This window comes from Amblyomma americanum, chromosome 3 (assembly GCF_052857255.1).
Source record: "Amblyomma americanum isolate KBUSLIRL-KWMA chromosome 3, ASM5285725v1, whole genome shotgun sequence".
Classification (NCBI taxonomy): Eukaryota; Metazoa; Arthropoda; class Arachnida; order Ixodida; family Ixodidae; genus Amblyomma; species Amblyomma americanum.
Genome location: NC_135499.1, coordinates 74068207 through 74096084, shown reverse-complemented (window position 1 = coordinate 74096084; position 27878 = coordinate 74068207). Strand labels below are relative to the sequence as shown.

Genomic DNA, 27878 nt, shown 5'->3' with positions numbered 1-27878 from the left:
AGGAAAAGGTGAGCACTTGGACATCATCTAGGTCCAAGCATTCAGATCAGGTCAGTGTCCTCATCAATGCTTAATAACAGTTAGGCACATCCTTTGCACTCTCATGTCCTGTTGAAAAGATTAATAGAACGGTAGCACTAACTGCGTCTTTAGCGCAGTTCTTCCTTCTTTCAGTGTTGGTGCATTGGTCATTCAATGCTTACGCATTTCTTGCAGTGCTCGAAACCTGGAGTCAGCCCGGATATGTGACCGAGTCTGCGGCAGCCCGCATAATCCGCAAGCATGCGACGGTATCCCTTGCCCGCAAGTAAGAAACTACAGTTTAAAGGTGACTCGCTCATCATTTTTATTGAGAGAGGGAATAAAACTGTAATGAACTCTGCCCTTGTCTGGGATTTCTCACTAGGCCTCGCCCAAAACCTTGCGGACCTGTTAGACGAACACCATGTTGGGCAGCGAGCCAGTTGTTGAGGGAGGTAGGATGAAGGGTTCGGTCTATTGTGCGTAGCTTATTTGTGCGGGATTCTTTGAATTCAATATGGGGCATTCTGGCGGAATGTGCATGAAAGATGGGATGGCCTCGCAGTGGGGACAGGTAGGGGAGTCTGGGGGCTTGCTTGACGAAGTGGTATACATCGTGAACGGGTCAATAAGTAATAGGCTTGTGCTCTCCTCAGTAATTAGGATTCGTGGGTGAAATCTCGGAGAGGTGTAGCTCTAGATATTTTGCTATCTTTGAGCTTTGGTTTAGCTCGGCTTTAGCATGCGTTTTTTGTGCCGTCCTCGTGTCCTCGAGTCTGGCTGTTGGAATGGGGTTTGCAGTAATTGCACTGGTGGGTGAGAATGTTCGCTCTGTCGGAACCCGGTACGTCTATGTGGCCAGGCATCTACGGAAGGAGGATGCGGTGATGTTGGCCTAATTGTTTACTACTAGCGCTTGCTGGAAGGACTGCAGTGCTCTTTGACTGTCCGGCTGGGCCAGGACATTGTTGTTTTTGTGTAATGATACAATACCGGCTCAAACAATTAGCTGCCATTTCGCCATCTGTAGTAGAGCGCACTTCCAGTTTTAAATATGTGTTGCGCCATGCATTTTATGGGTAGTGTTGCCATGAGAGTAAATTTCTCCTCTGTGACTGCCTTGCCTGTTATAGATAAAGGCGTCGGGTAGAGATTTTCAGTTTGCCGCAGTAGTAAGACTTTTACAGTTTAGAGTAGTAGTAAGCGGATTTATTAAAATGAGAATAAAAAGCAAATAAAAGGTTTTTGCTAGCCCCGGCATCTGCCATACATACTGAAGCACCTGAGCTGGGGCAGTGGAAATAAAGAATAGTAGGCAGAATGGAGAAATGAAATGAAAGAGATCAGGGGACAGAAAGAAATGATAGGGGGAGAGGTAATACGGTTTAGAGACTGAAGGGGGTTCTAGGGGAAACTGGAGCACAAGTCGAGGCATGCCCAAACTCGACATTTTGCTTAGGGTCGCTGAAATTTTAATCATGAAATTGTATGAACTTGACGACCTCTGCAATGTTACTGCAGGTGCACTGGATGGAACTTATTGAATGAGAGAAAGAAATCGATGTGAGCATTGAAAAATGCTTGCCAAGAAATTCTGCATAACCACATTTTTCAACACGAAGTGTATTATGAACACATTTTCTCGACTAACAATCAATGTATCTCCTCATCAGCCTCATCGGTTCTTAACGGCAGTCTTAACTACTCAATACAAATGGTGGACAAGGATAAAAAAAATTTTGTTACGCATCCGAAGTATGAACCATTACCTTAAACGAAATTAGGAAAATATTCCACTCTAGCGTAACAACGAAAAATATCTAAGAGTCCCGGACTTGAGAAAATGACGCGAAATTCTGCACGTCACATTTTCATTACTGCAAAGCTCTAGCCACCTCGCGTCTTAGATTAGGCGTAATTGTTCAGGCATGAAATTAGCCATTGATCTTTTATCTTTCAGAATAATTTCAGCTTCTCGTTGTGAAGAAATTATTTTAGCAGGGAGCTACAGGTGTGACAAAAGACTAGCCGGTGACTTTCTGCATGGACGCATAAAAAATTTATTCCGTGCTCTAAAGCTTTATTCTTATTTTCCAAATTTATAGGATAGACTGAAAGTACAAAAAAAATAGGAAGGAAACTCTGTAAAGACGCAAACAGCGCAGGTTTGATAAAACATTCGGCGGATAGTGTAGGAACCCACAACAATTAAAAGTGACCAGATATGAAATGCGACCAGATATGAAGTGCAAGACGTGCATAAAAATTCGCGCGAACCTCAGCACCACAGTCATTCAATGGTCATGAACTGCTTGTACAGCATTGTTATAATGAGCAAGCAAACTCTGTTCGCTCTGGCCTGAAATTACATTTAAAATCTCCTCTTCACGTGCTGTGCGTCATACCAATGCGCATGTCCATTAGCAGGGCTGAGGGAAACACCAGCAACTGTTGCACTAAAACAGAATCAAACAAATATCGTGTAGGCTGGTGGCGAGATATAGATTTGCCATTTATTGGGGCCATAGAACAAAATGGTTGCAGGTTCGCTGGGGGTTCAGTCTCTTGTATTCGAATAGGGTATTTAAGGTGGTCTATGTGCAGATGGAGCCAGCGTCGCATAAATCTATTTTAAGGAACAATAATATTTTGATTTTGGAATGGCATCTCATTATGAGCCATGCACTTTCATTTTGCCTTGCATGTAGAGGAAAAACGCGAGATTTTGAACATTTTTAAGATTTGCTGTGTGCTTGTGTTCTCGCATTTGGTGAGCGTTATACTAGCATTGTGGTAAAAACTTTAGCTTTTTTGGTAGTTGTGAGTAATGAAATTAAGTGGTCAAGTTGCAAACCTGTGTCACATTTTGCCCCACTCTTCGAATATTTCCTTCAGACTGTAGTTAGACTGGTTCTGCTTTTGTCCTTCCTTGAAAAAAAAGAACCTGTACCTTGTGGGAAGTGGGCCTGTTTTTATCGTTTGTGGCTCAAATACTGCTCTAGAGTGAGAAGCAAACTGTACGAGTCGGAACGGCCACAATGTTTTTACTCTTGAAAGAAGCGTACGATATGGATTGCATAGATGCCATACAATGCATTATACAGTAATTTAAGATGTGTTTTTTGAACATCAGTAATCCAATCTCACTGTTTCCGGAAATCTTCTCCCATGAGTTTCATCGGGAATAATTGCTCTTCAATTTCATCGTCAGGGACATCAGGTAGCAGTTGTATTAGCTGAAATGTCAAGCTAATAAAAGCTGGCATGGCGAGCAGAGTTTTGTATGTGCATGTTTGTCCTGCTTCGAGGTTGAATATAATGGACGACTTGTCAGTCCCTTTTCCATTTGTCTGCCATCCTTTCCTTGCCATGCTGCAATCACTTTTAGTGAGCTTCGCTGACACGCTCGTAGTGAACCTGTGCAGTACTCTATCTTGGTCCTCCTGCTCCCAATTGGTATTGGCAGAGGCACAGCCGAGACTTCTGCGGCGTGGCATTTTGCGCCCGCTGAATGAATTGATGAACAGCACAAGCAAGAACCGGAAAATGTGTTTAGCCGGCAGCCCTGTCAGAGCAACACGCGATCCTATATTTTTACGGCGATGTCCTGTAGTAGTGGATGTGGAATATAATACATCTCTAAGGAAACATCCTGTATAAGGAAACATCCTTGAACAAGGAGCTAACATGTACAGTGGCCGTAGACATGCGTAGCTGCTGTTTTCAAACACGATGCACTTGAGAGATAGTGGTGTCCACGACACTTCTATGAAGCTTGGTTGATTCCTTCCTGTGCGCTGTCTAGCAGACTAAACTGTTAGCTTGCGGGATCCGTGCATGAGCGAAGGTGCAAGTTGATGGGCTGAAATTTTATGGCGATGTGAGCCATATTTATGATACCAGCCTGCTGGAAAATACGGACTCGCTCTTTTCTAAGTAGCCTGACAGTATGCGCGCTCAGCAGGGCCACATGATCATGAGGTCAATTCCTTGCTTTCCCGATTTGCCTAGTATGAAGCGTCGACATTTCGTTCCCCACGCACTTCATTCATGTAGGCGTATATGTAGGTGGAAAATTGTAGTCTTTCTTCGTCGATAATGATAGCTCGCGCTCCCACGCGCGATCTTTGACGTAGTGTCTAGTCTCTGCTATGCACTTTGTCTCACAGGTTGTATCAAGTAGAATCCGGCAGCTCATTTCACAAAAGGTCTGGAGAGCTTTTCCTCACTACCGCTATTCTTGTGTTTTTCTTGCGTGATACGGGGGCACAGTTCATCCCGTTTGAACAGCACTCGAGACACCGTAAACTTTGTACTTGCCCGTGAACTTCGTAGGTTGTGCGACACCTATTATGAATACGGCATCAGCACCTGCTTTACTTTAGTTTCAGTCGTTTGTTGGTCTTTGCAGCAGTGTTTCAACCACTGCCTCCACGATAGTGCAAGAGAAGCCGACATATATCAGACTGCACTGTGAAGTAATACATCACTATTCCGTGCACTCAAAAGAAGTTGAACACAATATCAGGACTCTGAGCCTTCAATTTGCTGTCCTGACGATTTGTCTTCAAGATTATAGACCTTTGGGATCGTGGTGGTGGGGGCTGTAGCATCAGCGATAGGTAAAAGTGAAAGAGAGACAAAGAAAGTAAATGAAAATAAAGCCGGTTGTGATGCCTTCTTTTGCATAAATTGTCAATTAACTGGAAGAAAGGTAAATATTTAATGCAATTCCCCAAGGGGGAGTAGATTTGTTATAAGGGTAGCGGGCCCGCCTACTTGTCGGTCATGTCTGCAGAAAGCGTACCTTTACAAAGAAACAAGGTGACTGCTGCATTAGCAATGATTTTTGTTGATTTGCTAGCGTGGGTGAGCAATTGCTGCCTTGTGTGCAAAGTGGAACCTGTTGCTTTGCCGCGAGTGCCTTTATTCTCTTCCCTCAAATTTTCATAACGAACTTTCCTGAAATGAAATTGTCCTGCATCCTGCCTTTTGTACTTTTGCCCTCTTGAAATAGGACGCAAACTGACTTCAAAACTTCGAAAGCAATCGCCACAGTAGAAAAAAAACACCAGCAGTAATAAATGGAGGTACTGCTTGTCGTAAAGTATGAGGACGCAAGCAGGGCAATTGCGCGTGCATCGTCACCACTTTGGAAAGTAATTCCTGTGGCAAGAGTGCTTTGTTATCTTACCATGAAACCACTTGCATGGCTGGAACTTATCATCGTAAATGATGGAAGCTCCCACTCCATCACACTTATTCTCGAACTTCAAAATGCTGCTTACCAATCAGACTATTGTCAGAAAGCTATGGATGTCGCTACATCAAGTCACTACAATTTCCACTTTCCTGCCCAGTCCCGACAGAGGATTTTTCAAGCGAATCGTGATATTCATGCCACCCAGTTGGTAACTGTAGGAATTAATGCATTTGAAAGTGCAGGACACCATTCTGTTTGGAAGACATAGGAGACGACGTTCCAGCACTTCTTTAATTCAAGCTTAGCTCAACTCAAAGGAATCTGTCCAACCCCGCCATACAGCGCCTTATTTGAAGGTACTGAAATCATCTTGTCCTCAGTGCTTGCAGTCAGTCACCTATATCGTTTTCTGTTTCACCTCAAAAATTTTCAGTGAGTTATTGTGCCTTTATGAGCCCATTTGTTTGTAGTTTAATACTTAGTGTTCATCAAATCGCTTTTTAGGAATGGTAGTTTTCTTATAGTCCCTTTCTTAATCCATCCAGAAGATACTGCATTCTGAACAAAGGAAATGTGTATAAGTGCTAGCAGTTCATTTCCTGTTGCGAATATAGGCTTTAGCTGAGGCCACTTGATGGGGCTATACCCCACACCAACTGCTACTTTTGTCGGAAATGAAGCTTATCCTCCTCCTCTTATTGCGAATGTAGGCTGTAGTTCCCAACAAAATAAGAAAACGGGTAAGCTCAGTCAACCTGCTCATTTCTCTGACCAGAAAACCAGACTGCACTAGTTCTGTGACCTTCTTCAGGTTTTACAGTCTACATCAATGCCGAAGGCAGTTGGCAGCTGTAGAACTGTCTTATTGTCTGTCGATTTCACTCGACAAAGCTTGCCCTCACTCTGGTTTAAAACGAGAGTTACTGCCCTTCACTGATCTGATATTCAGCATTCATACTGGGTAACATTTGGACTTTTCTGCCAGTGTAGCCGACGTTAGAGGAAGCTTGTCTTCAACCCAAACCCCAGCCAGTTTTACTGTTTTTAAGACTGTCCCACTGATGAGAAATTTTGGTTCTAGCAAACTGAATCTTGCTGATGGCTGGATGATGGTGGAGGAGTCTTTATCACAGCTGCTGAGTTGTTCCTCTCAATTCAAACCTTGAGCATTGGTAATAACCTGCCGAGATATCGCTGTCAGACAAATTTTATCAATCTGCTACAAATTACCTCTATTTGTTGATCGATCAAATGTTGTCGGAAACATAATGAAGGCACAGCTCAGTTCCCAAGAACCCAATGCGTACCTGTAAATTAAAGCAGCGTCATCGTCAGTGGATTCGCCAGTGTTGTTCAATGTTGGAGTTTGTTTTCCTAGATTATGTCACAAAACTCTTAAGAAAGCTGCTAAGTTGCGAAGAGGTCCGACGGGCAAAATAAAAATGCTTATGGAAGAGAACGTGCACGGTAGGTGATCATCACCATCTTTACCTGCACACTCCACTGAAACAATTAGGCTGAAAGTGTCGTCTAATGTACAGGGATAACAATAGTGTATTGAACCGTATAACTCGGCTCAATGCTAGTGGGTATTGGAAGCGATGAACCATGGAAGGAATATACCCGGAGTAGACATGGATCGAGTAGGTGACAGCCCCACTCCCCTCTCCTTCCAGCCTCGATAATAAGCAGTAAGATCAATGCCGGAGCTTAGACAAAAGGCTTCATGCAAGCACCCACAACCCAGGTGGTCGATATTTTCGGTGCCCTTCACTGTGGCATTCCTCACAGCCTCAGTCTCTTTGAAACGTTAAAAGCACCCAAGCAGCGCAGGTAGACGGCCAAATATTGGAAAAGTATTAGAATATGCTGGTCCTAAGAAGGAGCAATGTGAAACCATTCCTTTCCAATATTGGGCCAATAATTGTCTGTGCTATTCGCATACGTGCTCCGTTAAAACTGTCTATCGCTTTCAAATTGTTCTTATTGGAAAATTTTCACTCGCCTTTTTCCAGGCGTTCCTTCCACCCTGTCGACCACTGGACCGCCGTCTGCGAGCGTTCAACCTGCTAGCGGTACGTGTTAGTACCACTGTGTATGGTGTTTCAAGCTGTAAAGTTAAATATACATATTTTTCACCTACTGGGAAGGTTGCACACCTGTTAAAACAAAGGGCACTGTCATGGAGCCACGCGAGTAGTGGCTGCATCCATATCCTGTTCTGCATCCAGATCTCCTGCGCAGGTTCTGAAGATAACACGTTACATGAAACTGACTTACATATAACCGCCACATGTTGCCAAGTTTCCTAATCATAATGATAACAATTGTTGACTGCGCGGAATGACAGTGGCTTCGAGAGGTTGCATTGTCATAACATCGTTAAGGGATTCCCGTCACTGAAAAGCCTGCATCGTACTCAGCGTGGTTGGATGTGAGCGAAAAATGTACAAAAAAATCCTGATAAGCAATCTAGTTTGGACGCATAAGAGTAGGGCCACCTACGTCACGTGACCTTGTGACGTCATCGCGACCTGCTTACAGGAATGTGTGCAAACCGCCTACAGTAACCAGTGGCAGTTAAAATACTGACTGGAAAAGGAGAGAAATTAACCGGGGTCTCACAAGCCCCACCTTAGCCTGTGCTTGAAGCAGCACCTGCCGGGGCAGAGGCACATGGCTTAACCACTTTACCACTGCGCTAGGATAGGTATGAGGACTACGCGATCTATGAATGCAAAGTAGATAGTGATATATCCTGCACATATGGGGATTACCGCAATAACCGTATTGCATCATGCTGCTGAGGCTGTAAGAATCCTCTGGAACTTTTCACCGAAAGTAGCTAGCGGTTGTTGCTCTGCATACTTTATGTAGTGTAAGCAGCTTCACTATTATGCCATTCGATAAAGTAATCTTGCTAATAGCACGAAGAGAACGAAGAAACTGAGTTTTAAAGCTAGAGGGCTCCGGACTCCTACCTGAAGCTTTGAGGCCCGTAAGGAACAACCTGGGCCATGTGCTGATATCTCGCAGTGGACACGTTTCTTTCTCTTCTGGCGGCTGCAGCGGGTAGAGCTACGCATTTATCTAATCTCGACAATCCTGAGGAGCTTATGCGTAAGATGATAGTGCGCTGGCGCCGAGAAATTATCTAGCTCGACGTTATGCGTAAGATTGTAGTGGGCTGGTGCCGAGAAATCTAGCTAGACGCACGCACTATTGTCGATGCTACCGTGTGAGACCAGACGCACATTTTGCATTTGTGGACTTCTGCCTGAATTAGCACAATGAGAAAAACTTCGAAGGAAATAAGTCTTTGAATAGGCTGATAGATTTTGAATCTACAACCTTGTAATTCATCTTGTTAGAGCCACTTTGAAAGTGTAGTTTTAGGAATAAAATAAACAGCTAATTAATGCAAAGCAAGTTACATAGACAATTCTGACGGTAAGAATCAAGTGTAAAACACCCTTTTTTAGAATCGTATGATAATGTTTTGCTCCCTCAAGCTTTGGTTATCAAGTTGGGTGAATGTTAGTGAGCCTAATCCATGATCAGGAGGTTAACTGCCATTTGATATCATGAGAAAAGTCCGCGATCAGTGAAATGAAAAAATAATCGTGTGGCCCCAACGTGGCGCCCCTCAAAGCACATATGTCTCTTTATGAGGTAGACGCATATAATGTGATCGTGCATTGAGATACTGGACACTTATGGTAAGCAGAGAAAAGTCACTTTCTCAGTGCTGTAGGTAGTACATACCCATACCTCTTTAGCAAATAGGCAAATGTGGCATCACCTAATTAGTTAAGGACTCTCTGCAGCACATAAGCAAACCAGGATGGTATGCTGCATACTAAGGCAATTCTCAGCGCTCCAAAACATTCCCATTTCTGCTCGTATCAAGCAGCACTGGTTGAAGTGCGACTGCTTTCATCCCGTGGGTGCATAACCAGCCTGCATGGAACGGAGCCAATGATAGCAACCTCTCGTAATGTGTCCGTGGCCAGTGATAGAGTAGTTGCGTATCTATTTATCAAGCCACATACCGAGCATTTAGTGATCTCCGCTAAGGAAGTCTGCAGTCTGGCTTCGCCCACTGCACCACCGCTTTCGCTCCCACACCTGTGGCATTGGTAGGGCTTTCAGCTTATTGTTAGTTATTTTCGCCTAATAATAGGCAAAAAATTTTATTGAATGCTCGGTGTTGAAGCGGGTTTAAAACGAGGCCTTATACTAACTTCCTTTCTTGCAGGCAAGGCATCCGTGACGAGCGGGCGGCCAACTATGGCCGGTACGTAAAAGCTTATTTCCCTGCCTGGTCAATTCATTGAAGTCGGGCGAAAATACACTTTTTTTACTGCCGTGGTAGGGGACTGACCAGCAAAATTAGCTCAGGCACAGGCGAGAACTTATGGAGTGCATATGGTTTGTCAGCTGTGGTGTTTAATTTCAATGTGTTCGCGTTGAAGGGGAATGTTGCATTTGCTAACTCTAGAGCAATGTTAGCTGTAATAAGGAAAAAAATGCGTTTCAAACTCTGTGTAAAAGGTTCTCGTAACTTACGCCGCTCAGAATATTGCTGCTTTCCTTTCCTTCTCTGAAGGTTATTTTAGGAGCCTGTTTCAGGCATTTTTCAAAGTTATCATCTTTTGGCTGTAAGTTCAATGATGTTTTCGAAATATACACATCGGCATCGGAAACCTTTCGCATGGCTCCCATAGCTTGATCTGTCATGTTTTCTAGTTGCTAACAAGTGGCGTTCGAAAAGCTGTTAATTAGCAGTGAAATAATTAAAAGCTGTACTTTTTTGCCAGTTTGCGCTTCTAAACCCCGGCTGCGATCTAAAAGGAAAGTGGCAGAGTCAATAATATTTACTGTGCCAGAAATTGAAAGCAACCTTGCGACTCGAGTCAAATAAGCATGAGCATAATGTTTGAAGGTGTGCGACTTTCTGTGCCCAAACGATGGGCGCCGGTGTTTTGTGCTCGTAATCCACACAATATAGTGTACTGCATTTTTTGAGCTTTTTCACGGATTTACAGGAAACTCTATGTTAAACGCATCTTATTTCGTAAAGTAATGGTGGTATTGCTTTGTAATGCAGCGGGTCAAGGAGTTTGCTTTTCTGAGCATATGCAGCTTTCTTCGCTATGTCCTGTGCTTATAATTGCATCGCTACATTATTAGGTCTTGTGGAAAATAGGATTGCAGGTTTATGCTCGGTTCTACAAATCAGTATGCATATGTACCAAATTGAGTATATCACAAAAAAGAACGGATGGACATCGGTTTGCTATAACACACTAAAATACTAATGATGGCATTCATGTAGCCGGAATGCTTGACAATCTCTACGGAAGACTACGGCAGAGGTCGGATGCTACTGCAGACCCCAAAACTCTTAATTGGCCAGTGCCTAGGCAGGCATCTGGGCCTAACTGTTTTAGGCGCCACTTATCATATGGTTTGCAGAATATATTGTCTATTATTAAATACAGGCCTGAGGAACGCCAGTCAGATTAGAAATTTCAATATTCAATACAAGTATTCCCGAAATTACCATGCTAGCTACAATTTCAACACTTTCATGCTACATGCTACAATTTCAGAAAATAAGAGATTTGTACTGAAGACAAACTTCATCAAAGATATGGCGGATGATGTGCTGCAACGATGTATTGAAAAGTATCTGCTCCATTTGCTAGTTGCCAAAAAAACTGCCTATTTCCAAAATTATGGTTGTTAGCTTAGGTGGGGCACACTCGAAAAAAAAGCCGCAAATTCGTAATGTAGGCTTGTTTACCGAGGTCCTCAGAGGATCGATGTGCATGTTGGCTCCAAGCCGTGTGTGCATTTCAGTGGCTTCTTAGACTGCCGTGTACTTTAAGCTGTGTAGTCAATACTCACTGCTTGCTCCTCAGAGGAAGTTTCTCAGATGAGTGCAACCATAGGGGTTGTGCAGAATACGCAAATTTGCATTAGGACAAGTAGTCGTGACAACACAGTTAGAGTCTGCGGTGACTATGAATAAAACATTCTTCTGATAGCTCTGTTGCCATCACATTCGGCTGCTTAGGGCAGGGATGTTTTAAAATATTTGCTGGAACTTTATCGATTTGTGATGGGGCAAGAAGTGTACCGTACTCCGCTTAATGGTGTGAATTTGATTGTGGAATTCCTTTTCTTCATACATTCAAAATAGTCACGATTTTTTTTTAATTCTGACATTGAAATTGATTAGTAAGAACAAATCATTATACGACTGCTTAACTTATTTCCTTGCAGGCCCAAGCGCTGGGCTTGTGGGAACATCTAATCTCATCCTCCCATCAAACTTTCGGCCACCCCCTGCTAAGCTTACCTTCTCTCGAAATAATTTCCTACTCTTAAGAGCCATCGGTTATTTTCCTTTGCATTACATGTCCTGCCCAAGCATAATTATTTCTCCTGATTTCGACTCGTATGTAATTATTCTATGTTTGTTCCTTGACCAACTCTTCCATCATCCTGTCTCTTAACATTACACCTGTCATTTTTCTTTCCCTAGCTCGCTGCATTGTCATTAAGTTTGGCATCCACGTTTATGCCCCGTAGGTATGGGCATCGCATACTAGTTAAGTAGAAAAAAATGCTATCTTTTCGGATTTTAAAGATAAGAGTTATAAGTAGACTAAGTATGGAGTGTGTCGGAACTAGTTTGAAGTGCATAAGCAAGCAGAACGATGCAGTACACCTGGTACTATGGGTACATATAAATATTAAAAATTAGCTCTGATCGATAAAACAATCTTGTAATGCTGAATTTCTGAGTAATATTTATGCAATTATCTTGCTTTGTTTTTGTATCAGCGTCCACCACCCCAGCCGTGACCATGGCAAGCGGTATGTGCAAAACATTTGCTTCAACGTGGAACAAAAAAAAAAAGACCGCGTAGAGCACTGCTGAAGTTTTCGTGAAAGGTAACCAGGCTAGCGAGACCACCGAAGATGAGCGCTGTTTGCTGAGCGGTGCGCTGCCCTTGTGTTCTCCCAATACATGAAACGCTGTAAGGAAAGTCTGGCTACGAGTGGGAAAGATGGTAGCTAGAATGGACCTTATCGGTAAACAGGCAGGCCTATCTCTGCCTTTTTTTTGACATGCCTGCCTGGGCTCGGGCACGGTAGTGTTCGAAACTAGGACTTTAATTTGCCATCCGCGTGACATCCACCTGTCTTTTTGCTATCTTTCTCTAGAAAGTGGTTTACTACTGAGCGTGAGATGCTGCAAGAGTACAACCCCGAGCTCGTCGCTGTTTTCCGCGAGATGCAAGGACTACAGAACATGTGCAATATAAAACTTGCACAGTCTTCAGTGCATGCGAATAGTGGTATTGCATTTAAGTATATAGTAGTATTGCACATGAGAGACAGGTAAAAAAACTACAAAAATAACTCCACTGATCTCGTCGAAGTCTAAACTTTCATTATTCGAAACTCGGTTTTGTTCGGAAGTTATGTGTGTGAAGATGTTCCCCTAATACGAATCTGCATGCATCAAAAAATATTTGGCACCTGTGGGTTATGAACGGAATAACAAAATATTAGCAAAGTTTTGAAAGGCAGTGTCTGCATGCAGATAGCGTGCATCTAAAGTACCACATCTCGCAGTAGGTGAAGCATGACCGTTGGCATTTTCACTTGTATTCTCAGCAGCGCCCATTCGCAACTGGCGTAAACTGTGGACATGGGAAGAGTGCGCAAGTAGGGCTGCCTACCTAATCTTTGTAAAAGGGCAGGACTGGCACCACGTGCACTAAACAACTCTTCCCTCCACGGCCACACTGGTGTTATCTTTTGTCAGTGCTGTTATAGTCATGTTATTCGGGTAATATTACCACATGTTTCTGCTCTTCTCGATTTCAGGAGCCGCAAAAAGGAGTAAGTCATTTTTGTACTCTCGATGCTAGTAAAAATTTATTTCGCTGTTTTTTGCGAGACTTTACCCTGTACAATGGTGAGAATGGATTCGAATCTTCAGCGCCGTACACGTCCAATATTCTTGGACAAGAATTTTGCATATTTGAAAACTGTAAGGTACTGGTTTTGAGATAATGTAATCACATGAATTGCATATTCCTATTCCGCTATATGAGTGGGTCTTATGAAGCGCTTCAGTGGGGATATCCCTTTTTTCGGCACCTTATTGACTTTGTTATTTCCCATAAAATTCAACGATTTCCCATCAGGAACAGTAAATGGCAGTATGCAGTGAGCACAAAAGAAAATAGCCCTTTTGGTTACCTTTTTACTACAGATGATGAGGAGATGTAAGTACAATATGTACAGAAAGCAACTGTGTAACTAAGCATCGCTTTACTGGCGCATTACGCAGTGCTGTTACGTATGGTGCGATTCAAAGCTTGGTAGGGCGAGAATGGTTTTACGTTTTTAAGTGGAGGTTATCAAAGCTCCGGTTCAGTGCTATCAAATATAATTTAGTATTGTGGCCTTCTGAAGCAACACGAGTGAAAAATCTCAAGCAGTGGGGCTGTGGATATATATGAAGCATATGTCGTAAGAGGAAAGGTTCCTTACTGTATGAAATTTATATTTTAAACAAATTGATAACTTCTCGTATTGATTTTAATGTGTATGTCCAGCATTTCTGCTGTTTCGGTATAATTTTTGACACATTGTTTCACTAATTTGCGAACTAGCAATGAGAACATATGAATAAGAAGAAACCTTTAAGCTAGATGTCGAAACTGGGAATAGATATCGAAACTCAGCTTAGACTTGACACAGAGCCCATTAATTTAGCCGCCAAAGTGTGGGTGTAATTCTCTAAAAAAATTGTTGCTGCCTCGCTAGAGGCAGAATTTTGGACGACAAAGAAAAGTTGTTGAGTACCTTATGGATGCTGTAAGCTGTGGAAAGGAATACAGCGATAAATCAAACTAGTGTGTATATAAATTAGGAAGTCTTCTTAGGCTAAAGCTAGCACAGGCTTGTGTTAGAAGTGGTCTAAAGGTGGAGATGTGGCGCGCCCAGGTTTAACATTCTTGGAGAAAAATGCTGAGAATTGGAGAATTGTATGACACGTTTGTGGAAATATTGAAGATAATGGTCCATTCGTTTCCTAGGTAGAAAACCCTTTTAAAGTGTTCCTATCGATTGGATCGAACAGTTGACTGCCGTCGGGTGATCTGCGAATATATTGATTGTTATAGTGAAATCTTGCAAAAATTGAGTTCATAAATGGTTTCACGATCAAAAAGCATTTTATCCAGATTTGCTGCTTATGTTAAACTCTCAGAACAACTCATTAGTAAGTGCATATGCAGCTGCGTTGTGGTGAGCATTGCGAGGCCGAGGTTATTGCCTGACTGGTCGGGGACGCCGGCTGGGCTTTCGAAAGTCCGGCGCCAGTCGGTGCTTATGCATATTTTTGCGCGCGCAGGAAAAACAGCTTGCAAAGCAATTACAGCAGTCCCTGTTTGATCGGTTGCAATGCAGGGAGAGGATGACACTTAAGTGGATTCTTCGGATAATATGCCTGATCCTCCTCCTCCTCATATGGCTGATCCTAATATTGTGCCGTAAGCAGCTGCATATTTTCTTTAAAGCGCTGTGTGTAAGAACACAGATTGGAAAGAGCTGCTATCGAAGAGGGACCCTTCTCTCGCATGACAGGAAACAGTCAGCCAGTCTATAGCGCTCCCTATAATTGTTCTTTAAATAAGGCTGCAGACCGCGCGACTTTTCCCCCAAACTTGTAGTGGCCATGCTTAGAGGACCATCAGCTCTAAGTTAGACAGGTTCAAGAGGCTGTACACAGTCTTCTGTTTGTTGTCCACTTGTTGGCGTGCCGGAGCCACCACAAGCAGTAATAAGTCCGACTCCGGAGAGCAAGATACGAACACGTTTTACTGGAACGCCATGTTGTTCTCTTCCCCCCTGTGCCCCTACATCAGTTGCCAGACGAGTTTTCTACGTCGGCCAACACTCCCCCACACTTAGTTTCAGAATCACACCACTGACACTCACATCACAAATTCAGTCGGTTTGGCGGTCGCCGGATACGAGTGGGCCGTCCGGGTTGACCTTCGGCTGCAGGGGTTGGTGCTGAACTTGACTGTTGTTCATGTAGGTCCCACCATTCACTCTGCTCAGTAGGGCTACCGTTATCACAACGACGAACCCAGTCGAAATGTCGGGTAACGGGTCCTCCGGCTGTGTTGAGCTTGAGCATCCTGTTTCCCAAGACATGTTGAACCGTTCCCTTCATCCAACGCTGGCCAAGACCGGAGTTGCGGAACAAGACAGTCTTGCCACGGACCCATTTCCCTTTTGTTAGCGTGTGCCTTTCAACGTTCGGCTCTTGTGGTTTCTGCAGAAGCAGGTCCAGGCATCCTTTGGGTCGATAGCTCAGGAGCATTTCAGCTGGGGATTTGTCCCTACTTCCGGATGGTGTGCGTCTGTGGTCATGCAGCCACCGGTTTAAGCGAGCTGAGTGTTCCACGTGTGAGTCTCTTGAGACAGTCTTTGACTGCCCTCACCGCTCTTTCTGCAAGCCCATTAGATTGAGGGTGGAAGGGCGCTGTACGAATGTGCCGTATGGCATTCTTCGTGATGAATTCTTGGAATTCGGCACTGACGAAGGCACTGTCATTATCAGACACCAGACAATTGGGCAGACCAAATCGTGCAAATATGCTCCTTAAGATCTCAATGGTTGCTGTAGTCGTTGCACTATTTGTTGCGACTGCTTCGATCCAGCCTGAATAGCTGTCCACAACAACCAACACCATCTTGTTTTCAATTGGACCAGCATAGTCTATGTGAACACGTGTCCACGGCTGGGTTGTTGCGGGCCATGCCGCTGCCTTCTTGGAGGGTGGCATTGATGCCGTCTGTTGGCGGATAGGACAGGAGCTGTTCTATGTCTTGATCAATTCCTGGCCACCACACAAGTTTCCTTGCCAAAGCTTTTGTGGTACTGAGTCCGGAATGTGATTCGTGCAGTTCCAACAGGAATGCTCTTCTAGCTGCCTCAGGGATCACTAGTCGGTCTCCCATGAAGATGAGTTGTCCATCTGCAGTGAGGAAATTCCTACGTCTCCAGAATGGTAGTACTTGGGCATGGTTAGACTGGGAGTTTCTTAGGCCATCCTCCCAGTATGTATTCATGAAGGCATTGCATGAGTTGTTCCTTCCCAGCAACGTCTTCGAGTTGCTTCCTTGAGACCGGTGCCACTTCCAAGATGCTGGTTACTAGTGGACTGTCTTGTTGGTCAGGGTCTTGCATCTGCAGTTCAGTCTCACTGGCTGGCACAGGTAGTCGACTCAGTGCGTCTGCATTTTGGTTGCGGAATCCGGGCTTATACTTTATGATGTATTTGTAGGCACCAAGGGTAATTGCCCACCTTTGAATGCGTGATGCTGCAGTAGTAGGAATTGGTCTATTTTCCTTGAAGAGTCCAACCAGTGATTTGTGATCAGTCTTCAACGTGAACTCCCTACACAACAAGTAGTCACGGAACATTACCACTGCAAACACCAGAGCCAGGGGTCCCTTTCCAACTGAGAATAGTTCTTCTCTGTCTTTGTGAGGGTGCGGGACCTGAACGCTATTGGCCTTTCAATGCCATCGATCACATGAGATAGCACTGCACCAATTCCCTCTTGTGAGGCATCACATTCTAGCACTAGTTCCTTCGTGGGGTCAAAGTGCACGAGCATATTAGAGTGAATCAGAGAGTTCTTCACAGCTTTCAAATGCTCTCTTCTCTTCAGATGCCCACTTCCATTTGCTCTCTTTCTGTAGCAAACGGTACAGAGGTGCAAGGAGACTTGACATGTTGGGTAGAAAACTGCGGTAATAGGTGATCAGGCCCAGGAAGGATCCGAGTTCTTGGACATTTCTGGGCGCTGGTGCTCTCACGATAGTGTCCAGTTTCTTTTCCGTTGGATGCCAGCCGTGTCAGTCAATTTTGTGTCCCAGGTAGGTCACTTCCTGTGCTCCGAACACACACTTGTCTTTCCGCAACCGGATACCATTTTCTCGAAAGATTTCCAGTACCTTGTTCACAGTCTTCCCATAGCTATTCTTATCCTCTGCAATCAGAACATCATCTAAAAAGACTTGCGTGCCCGGCATATTTTTCAGAATTTCTTCCATCTTCCTTTGGAATATGGCAGGGGCTGATGCAATGCCATATGGTAGCCTATTGTAAGCAAATAGACCTTTGTGAGTGTTCAGTACAGCAACTTGCCTTGCTTGATCGTCCAGTGGTATGTGGCAGTAGGCTTCACGTAGGTCCAATTTTGAAAACCAATAGCCACCCTTGAGAGAGGCGAAAATGTCTCCCATTTTTGGGAGTGGGTACTGGTCGACATCCCACTCTGGGTTGACAGTGACCTTGAAATCCCCACAAATTCTCAAGGTTCCATCTGCTTTTACCACTGGAACGATTGGCGTTGCCCAGCAGCTGTGGCTGACTGGAGACAAGATCCCTTGCTGACACATTCCGTCCAGTTCCATTCCTTCTTTTTCGCACAATGCATAAGGTAGTGAACGGGCTTTCAGGAATCTTGGAGTTGCATCTTTTTTCATGGCAATGCTGGCAGGAGGTCCCTTCATCAGTCGTGTGCCCAGCTCGAAGAGGTCTTTGAACTTTTCTTTCAGTTGTTCTGTGACACTTGAGATTTCACAGTCTGGAGTCAGGATTGTGCCTACCTCTTGGTCGGGCAGCACATGAAGTTTTTGGATCACATCTCTACCACACAGTGAAGGTCCTGGGCATTGCACCACATACAGTTCAGCAGTTGCATTGCAGTTCTGGTGCTGCACTGTCATATGAAGCACCCCGTTGATACGTAGCTTCCCCAAGTAGCAATGGAGCATATTTCTTCAGGAATTATGCAGACTGGCGAACCCGTATCCACCTGCATGTCGAGATTCACTGGTCCCCACTTCACCGTCTTGTAGACCGGCTCGACCGCAGTACCTTCGCTGGTAACCGTGTAAATATCAAGGACTGGAGTGCAGCTACTGTCGCCAGCTTCGGCACTTACCGCATTGGCCTGAAATTTCGTCGGCCTTTTCGCTTTTACCCCACCGAAACACCTTGTAGCTAAGTGCCCTTGCTTGTGGCACTTATAGCAAGTCGACGTCTTATGCGGACAGTTGGGAGCATCGTGTGAGCAGTCGCCACAACGAATGCACGGGCGCGGCGTCTTTGCCTTGGTGTGTCGGTATTGCGGATTCGTTTTCTTCTTAAACGCTGTGGCGTTGACTTCGTTCGCCGATTCCGCGGTGCTCGCGTGGGGTAGGCGCTCAACATTTTGTATCGCCAATTCCGCCGACGTGGCGATATCTACTGCTTCTTGGAGAGTAAGAGACTTTGGCTTAGCCAGAAGTACTCGTTGGACCATCTTTTCTCGCAGCCCGATGACAAATCTGTCACGCAGGTTTCGTTCCAACGCGCTCCCGAAGCCACAGTTGTCTGCGATCTTCCGAAGTTCTGCCAGGTATTAGCCTACCTTCTCGCCGGTTTTCTGTACGCGGGTTTGAAACCGGTACGTTTCGTAAATTTCCGACGGTGCCGGGTTCAGGTGCTGCTTGAGAAGTGCAATGATGGCTTCATAAGGTTCGTCCCGCGGCTTTTTCGGCGCCAGTAGGCTTCGGAGACGACCATATACCTCCGGGTTGAGACATGTTATGAGAATCGCGCGCTTGCGAGCGTCGTTGGTGATTTCGTTAGCATCGAAGTAAGACTCTAGCCGCTCGGAGTAGTTGGTCCATGTTTCCGCATTCGAATCGAACTGCTGAGCGCCAAGTGCTTGCGCCATGCCACCTACTTGTCGCGCCGTTTCTTGCGTCTCACGTAGAGTCGTCGGCTTGCCTTGGTGGGTGTCGTACGTTCATTCCGTCTTCATCCCATCCTCGTCGCCACTTGTTGTCCACTTGTTGGCGTGCCGGAGCCACCACAAGCAGTAATAAGTCCGACTCCGGAGAGCAAGATACGAACACGTCTTACTGGAACGCCATGTTGTTTTCTTCCCCCCTGTGCCCCTACATCAGTTGCCAGACGAGTTTTCTACGTCGGCCAACACTGCTCAAGCCTAAAAGAAGCGTGTATGCTGTCTCATGGAAGCATGAGCTTTTGTATTCAAAGCTAACGTGCCGTGAACGAAATTATGCAGGGCAGCCCTGCAGTTGGAGTGATCATTTTGAAGCGACAGCTTCACTACGGGACCTCGTGCTACAACCGCCGTTTGCCTACTTTTCATCTTCGCACGAGTTAGAGGTCAAAACACCAAAAAAAGAGAAATTTAATCAATATCCATGACCGGCGGTCGAACCCGCGGCTGCGCGAACAAATATCTCTAGGCTATCGCCGCACCCAACACACCTCGTGTCAAACTGCACCACACACTCGCGCTTTGCATTGGAGAGCGTCGTCTTCATCAAGTTCCATCTGCTCCGTCCTGCGGCACTGCCCGCTCACCGCGTCGTCTTCTACGTAGCACAAATCCATGCTTTCTCTCCGATTCGAATATAGTAAACATTCTCGGTAGTTTTTCGTTAATGGCATCCAGAATTTGGTCGATTTCTCTGGACGATTAAGTTTCTGTGCAGCGGAGTTGTAGGTTGATATTATGCACAGATATTATTCATAGAAGTAAGACATGCTTATTAGGAGGCAGTTTGTCTAATAGTGAGTAGTTGTTTTTAAAATTCCTGTTAGCCTCCTTAAATTTTTAGTCGCGTAGTACCCACAGTAAAAATCTATCTTCAGAATTTTGAAAAAGGTATTATCCTCGGTGCCGTGGCTCAAAATATTTCGGCTAGATCGTGCAAAATACATGCCCTTTCGAGAAACTTGCACCTAGAGCAACCTCACACTGCACGCATCTTGTCGAAAAAGCCAAAGCTTGTGTGGCCCCAGTGCTGAAGCCAACCTCTTTTTCTAAATTCTCAAGTCTTATGGATATAGCTTAGAGCGGGATACTTGCTCTCGATAATTAAGGAGCCTGTAAGAAAATGACTATTCAGGACTGCCGCACACCGCTGGTGGCTAGAATGCTGGTCTCGGTTGAAGCTGCTGCCTCCGGCTGGCTGTCGCGTCCTGCTGCTTCCTGACTGCTACCTGCATTGGTCTCCGCGACTCTTCAGTAAATGCCCTCTTCAAGCCTAGCCTGAAGTGTTTAGGGTCTTGCATTCCACTAAGGCATCATTACGTACTTCGCACGCTGGCTCTACAAGTCCTGTGACGCTATCTACCAGCACGGCGTGTTATTACTAGCTCCGGTCGCGCGAGTCGCCCTCACGCAATTTTCTTGGTTGGTGTTGCACCTCGTCAGAATGGGCTTGCACACTGCAGTTTCACAAAGATTTAGATGAAATGCCGTAGTGTGGTTCGACGCGGGGGAGCGTCTTGCGTGGTCTCGTTGCTCTGTGCTTACCCAGTAGGTTGGCCATGCCATCACGTCGTCTAAATGGGCTCGGGCGCTGGAAGGCCACTACTAAGGAGTGTTTACTCATCTTAATTCTTGCTGGGCATCATTCTTTCGTGGCGAGAGCCAGGCCTGAATATTTTTCTTAGAGTAGAATACTCGTGTTTAGAGTATTTTTTCCTTGATGCTCATCGAGTCCGCTTCCACGTACATCATCGATTCTTGTCCTCACTTTGGAAGTTGTCGTCGCAAAATTCTTTGGGCAGTAGCGTCTTAGTGGAATAGACCAACTTCTCATAGCGCGTTCTTCGCTCTCCCAAGCCGTTCTTATTCGTAGTCCTTGAAAACAAGTGGTCATGAAACAACCCCCAGCAGCTTGGTTTGCCTACACAAGCGGACGCTTAGGGCACCACCGCCTATCAAAGCGGAGAGCACTAGACCGCATAGAAGTCTTATTGAGTGGCTGTGCCAGAAAATTTGTGGAGGACCTGTTTTTGCTTTAGATTTGTTAGTATAGACCACTTGACACTTATGTGGAGAAGCACTGCCTTCAGATCCCTTTTCTGCTGCCGTCCTAATCAACGTAAATTATACCTACCTTTCACTCATCGGTTAACATGTATTGAAACCACTTAAGTTTTAATAACAGTACTTTTGAAATATCGGCCTATAAGTACCTTCTGTATCTTCTGAAAAGAAAGTTAGAGTTCTCAAATTTGAATCCCAGTGTATGTAGGAGAGTCATTAGGAAGTGGTTTAGTTTGCCTAGCCGCATTTGATCCTGGCGCCAATTTCAAGCCTATCATTACAGAAGGCACCGTATGCTTGAGAGCGGCTTTCAGAGTTTCTTGTTCAGGTCTTGGCTACTTGCGCTTACTTACTTCATTTCTGGTTTGACTCGGCTGCAAAGCATTGACTGACAACGTGCCACATGCGACGACGGCGAGCTCTTTCTGCCATTATAAAAAAATGGTATCATCATACATAAACCGAGCAAATCAGTGCTCACAATCTAGACAAATGACTCCCTAGCACATCCAGTAAAATGAATCGCAGGGATGATACCGTGCGTTTTTAACGTCCCTTACTAAAACGTCGCCCAATTTAATTTATTAATCTTCACTGCTAAGTGGCATTCTTGCATGGAATAATTGGAGTCTACACCAGGCTAATGACTGTGCAGCTTCGTAAGAGTTCATTTGGCCAATGAACGAGTATCACTTGTCACCTGATACTTAGCCTTAGTTGTGCAATTGCTTGTGCTGAATTTCGTTATATGCCTGGTAGGCACAAAAAGCTATAAATTAGTCTCATTTTGTTTTGAATGCAGGGGCGCCATCACCACCAACCGACATACACACGACTATGACACAAGGTAAGCACATATTGTGTCTCGGTATATGAGTTATCGAAGTGAATAACCTTTTTGCTCTGAAGTCTAGCAAGAAAAATTACATAACCGCACAAGATATTCATCACTCATATTAATGTGGGTACCATCTCTTCTCTGTTGTAATACGGTAGTTACCACGCGCGTATCAGTGCAGCTTAAGTAGCGAATAGTTGGCGACTTGAGAATTATCAATACAAGCAGTAAATATGTTTAAGTATACGTCTAGACATGCCAGTTTTATGTATAGGGGATTAGAATTAATGAAAACAATGACATTTGTTGTCATTTTCTTTTATAGGTGCTAATTACTTTTTGGGCCATGATCCATTGCTTGCCATGCAACGGGGGCCTCTGTCAGCGATTAGAAGGCGGGAAAACTACGGCATTGAAGCAGTGTCTCAGGTCTGTAAGTGTCAGTGGGCTCAATATTGTAGTTGCCTAAGGATGTGCGATCCAGGACGTGGTAGTGGCCATATTATTTTTAAAGAAGATTCTTGTAGAGGCCGGGAGCACTGGAGGAGATCCACGGCCAGACGAGTGACCCGGACGGGAAAGCCGTGTCAAGCTGACCTTCGTCATGGCGGTGTTTTTGGCGCCCTTGAGTGTCGGTCATGAGCGACCGTGCAATCTGCAGGGAAGAACTGTGTCAATAGGAGGGGATGCATTCCAGCCATAAGTAAAGAAAAATGGCGAAAAACCGGTCATGGATTGTGTAGCAGTGTTGTGCTGGTAGTGGGGAGCGGGATAAGGAGTCGGCACCCCGTTGCTTGCGGTCGGACCGGTAGGCGACACGTATGTTATATTCTTGTAGACAAACAGCCCATACAGCTATACGACCGGAGAGAATTTTAAGAAGAAAGCAAACACAGGGCATAGAGGTCCGTGACCACAGGAAAAGGACGGCAAAAGAAATAAGGTCGAAACTTGCCAAGGACCCAGACAATGGCCAAGCACTCTATCACGCTGTAGTTGGATTCGGATTTCATGAAGACGTAAGAAACTACATATTCATGTAATCCATACTTGCCCTGAGAGAGCACAGCTGCTAGGCCGATCCTGCTGGCATTAGTATATACTTCGGTTGGGGCTTGAGGGACGAAGTGGCGCAATATTGGCAGTGACATGCGGAGACTGCGAAAGGTGTTGTAGGTGTCGTCGCATGCAGGTGACTAACTCAGGATATCGACGTTGCTGCCGAGAAGCTGAGTTAAAAAACGTTAGGATTAGGAACAGAGGCCTCGGAGGCTGCACAGTTCATTTACAGGTGATTTGGAAACGCAAGTCACAGCAAGAAGTTTGGTAGTCTCAAGGACACCCTCCTTTGACGCAACGTGGCCTAAAATGGTCAGTTCACGAGCAGCACAGCTGCAATTTTTTAAATTTAGCTGAAAGCCGGCGTGATAAGGACAGATAAGACGTGCTTCATCTGGTACAGAAGAGTTTCAAAGTCGAGTGAAAGATCACGACGTACGGATAACAGGCACAACGTTTACTTCAGACCGCGCAGAATGGTGTCGATCATGAGCTCGAAAGCAACCAGCACATTACAGAAGCCGAAAGGCATGACGTTAACATTACAGGCCACCAGGGGTCAGAATTGCGGTTCAGTGCAATCTTCAGCTGCTATTGAGACCAAGTACCCAGAGTGTAGATTAAGAAAGAGAAGAGTTGCGCTCATTGTAGGTAGTCCGCAGCATCATCAATAGTTCGAAAAGGCTAAACTTCCTCCACGTGATCGTTTTGAAGCGGCGGCAATCAACGCAGAAAAGAATAGTGAGTTTTATTCACGAGTATCGCATGTTAAGGCCATCAAGTGAGATGCCTGAATCACGCCGCTACGTAGCTCTGTCGAGGTGTTCTCGAATAACCTGGCACCCAAAGGCCGACACACGATACGGGCACTTGCGCAGAGGGACATTGACACCGGCGTCGATGTGGTAGCGACCCTCGACGTATAGCTCCAAGCGTGGTTGGCGTGAATCCAAACGAGGAACGAAATAAGTAAAGCAGAGCGAGAAGTTAGACTGCGTTGAGGTGCAGAGAGATAGGCGTCGAAGGAGGGAAAGAAAACTTCCGTAGGCGAAGCGTCGAGTGCAGGAATCGGCGTTCTGAAGGCATCTACGCCGAGAGACGACGAATTGTCATTTTTATCGTGATAGAGAGTGAAATCAATGAGCTGGACAGCACCGAGGCACAAATCGCGACGTTCTTGTGAAGCACATGTAAACGGACTGGCCACGAACAATGCGGTAAGTCCAGCCGGATTGGTGACTACATCGTAAGATAGGGGCAGGTACTTGCAGCGCATAAAGAGGGGCGATGGGGAAAATAGAACTTTACCTTCACGAACAAAATCAGAAGCGATGAGCATAATTAAAGACAGCACGCAGGCAGGTCAGTGTTCGGTAACGACGGATATGGCAGAAGCACCAGAAGGGGCATAGCACAATCGATGACTGCACTATGGATTGACAGTTAGCCCCAACCCAAGATGTCATGAGAACTGGTTTGATAAAATGGATTCAATTACTTGGACAATCAACTGATTGAGTAAATTGCAGGGCTTGTGTGCTCATAATGCACAGATGATGGAACGAGCAAAACTGATGTAGGACAACAGGGAGGCACAAACACAACACTGCTGGACTTGCAACTCCAGCAGGGCTGTTGTCGTGCGAACCCTGACAGACCAGGGTCCACAGGATCCCGCTCTGTGCGATGGCAGTGCGGCTAGGCTAACGCCGTTCTTCTTGTTCCGAGTCATTTCAATGAGTGCACATGTATCCACACTGCTGATAAAATCCACGTACCACACCGGTCTTCAAATACTCTGCCTCGAACTTGTTGGCTTACACCGCTTAATTTTTCACTGAAGGCAGTGGACAAAGAAAAGGGCCGACGTTATGCAGTCCCTTATGGGACTGCCAACGATGTGGACTAGCAATTGCTACCGAAGGGTTTGGTTTTTACTTTCACCAATCGAAATCAATAAATCCTGTTGACACTCATGGGATCAGTTTCGTGCCAGTTGTGACTGCTTTGTTACAGCTTTTGTGCACCTCTAGTCGATTCATTCTAAAATTCTGACTTTTTGAAAGGTAATTTGTTTTACTATTTATGGATCTCAGAGCCTGAATACTGTATTTTTTTGCAGGCCCAATGATACACACAACAACTGATGGTACGGTTTTCCTTGTGTACTAAAAATTTCGTTGTTCCAATGCTGCAGCGCTTTGAATGTCATATATTATTATCATCCCAGCACTGTAAAGAAAGAGGGTAATACCTACGAGCTATATTGATAAGCATGATTTCGCTTGTGACCAGTGTTGTTGTTACTACGACGGTAAAAAGTGTTGACCTGTGCAAAGTCAATACGAACTGAACAGAGATTAAACAGCGAGGTACACGGGGAAGGTCCCGCATGCTGTACTGTGACACATGTGCTCATGCTCATCCTGTTATACCACTTGAAGAAAGGAGTGACATGAAGGATACTGCCGTTTGCTCAAAACGGCATAGCGAGAACAGAAAATAACCAGTATCGAAATAGCCTGAGAAGCAAAAAAAAAGGGCGGCCGCGAGAAAGTCCGGCACCAAGCTCACATTTCAAAGAACTACAGGGACATGACACTTTTTAGTGAAAACTCTTCCCGTTCCGCTCGTGACAGCCGGAAGGAAAATGCACGAACGGACCTGTAAACTGTGCAGACCGTGCAAGCCGCATATGCGCGTGTCCATCACTCGCCACTGCCAAACTGCCGAGAGCGGATGGCGTGTCCAGCTATCGTCGATGTTAGAAGCAGCGCACTGTTGCTGGAACAACTTGGCGGCCGATGCGTACAGGTGTCAAAGAGAAACGACTCTTTTAACCAAGTTTTACAGTCCACGCAGACGGGAGTATATTCCCAGGCCAAACCAAGGTGACAGCCGGAAGGAAAATGCACGAACGGACCTGTAAAATGGGCAGACCGTGCAAGCCGCATATGCGCGTGTCCATCACACGCCACTGCCAAATTGCCGAGAGCGGGTGGCGTGTCCAGCTATCGTCGATGTTAGAAGCAGCGCACTTTAGCTGGAACAACTTTGTCACACCACAGCTACAGAACATCTAATTAGGTCACTGTCTTTGGAGCCATTTTTGGAGGTTTTGATAAAGACAAGAAAAAATAAATGTCTGAACTACTCGTTGTCGTGTAGCTGGCGCCGAGAACTGCCTCCAGAAGCAGAGTTCTTCATGAACGGCACGTATGTTTCTGACGTTAAGACTTTTACTGTATGCCCGACCTGGTTGCAGAGCATTTACATATGGTTCCCTGCGTAACACTGTTTCATGGATAACCGCGTAGAGACAGCCAGTACGCTTGTGCGAGCATGCTGCAGGGGCTTTAATCAGTCGCTGGGTTGTGACTGTGATCTTTCTTTACGTGGTGAAGACCTGCAAGACAAGTAAAAATTGCCTTGCCCATGTCACTTATCGCAGAACAGGCCTGGAGGTGCTGAAAGCAGTTAGGTGGATTTTTGTGTCAAAATACACGCCTGCGATTTTTGTTTTGAGCTTCAAATCATCCAGATGATGCCGTAATGTACGTCTAATGTATATATATGTCTCACCGCTGCAGAACTGTCATTCAATGCTTCAGTCTAATATGTATTCTGCTTATCCTGGGAACTTCCGTTCTTTAGTGATATAGCTATAACCGGCCCGTTCACTGTGCAATTCTTTTATGCTCTTCAGCAAGCATTTTAAAAGAAAGTGTAGATGTCATGTTCACACCTAATATGACTCGAAGTGATCATAAGATCAGATCTGGCAGCCTTTGCAATCTGAGCTTTCATGGTATTTCGACACTTTCTTATGCTTCGCTTTTAGAATTTATCTTACTATTACAGCTAAGAATGTGCATCACCATTTTTACTCTTCCTCCTTTTTTCGTAGATTTGACAGTCTGTTCTTTCTCTTTCTCTAGTAATTTCTCTTGTACTTTTTGTTGTGCGCTAGTTCCGAATGGTCTTTCGCGTAGGCCGAAAATCTCAACAACCATGTTTAGACGTCTGTAAACCCTAAATATACATCTGAAATATTTTTCAAAACATTGTACAAAAATATTACTTAATCCTCTGAAAGGTCACCTTTTGGTTTTTGCCTCAGAATTAACAACACTCAAAGCGCATGGAAACGTATTTTTGCGCAGACAGAAACAACGTGTGAAAAAAGATTATCAGGAAGTTCTTATTGTGACTGTCAAAAAGTTGCTGTATTCTTCTATATTGTTACCACAGTAATTTTTTCTCTCTTTCTTTACAGAAGACGAATTAACTACCAAGGACACTAAAAGTAAGCTGTTAAATGATCTAAACACTTAAGTATGGCAGATAATTCTGAAAAGCAAGAAATATATGTGCATGTTACATAGCATGATTGCATGCAACAGAATGAATCACTGAACTGGGTCTAGTGACTCCATCTTACTCTCAGGACACTTCTTTTCACCTCGAGCGCTTTTCGCCGAAAAATAGTCTATCGTCCTAATTTGTTGCAGAGCTGTCAACTCATGACAATTAAGCGTCATTTGTTCCGTAGTTTGAAGTTCTCTCCAAGGCCCAGGAGCTTTCCTAGGATGCTTTTCACCACACTTGGCCCTGGAACAAGCAAAACTACAAAAAACAAGCTGACGCAGACACATATATGCACCCTGCATGAAAGCTATAGGCATTTTTCTTGCGACTTTTCTGCATCACAGGTAATTTTAGCGAAGCAGATGTGGCAACAAAACCAATGCAGGCACATTTTGCATTAAAGGCACAGGCTAT

At 44.9% G+C, this 27878-nt stretch overlaps 1 protein-coding gene across 1 annotated transcript; it reads left to right on the top strand.

The window, feature by feature from the left end:
* The first annotated feature begins 221 nt into the window (after positions 1–221).
* Positions 222–27684, top strand: LOC144123833 (uncharacterized). Its single transcript, XM_077656572.1, has 8 exons — positions 222–307; positions 7240–7299; positions 9483–9521; positions 12080–12112; positions 13133–13147; positions 22002–22046; positions 22363–22466; positions 27649–27684. The coding sequence occupies exons 1-8, from the start codon at positions 283–285 to the stop codon at positions 27682–27684; spliced, it is 357 nt and encodes a 118-aa protein (XP_077512698.1). The 5' UTR covers positions 222–282.
* Positions 27685–27878: the final 194 nt, after the last annotated feature.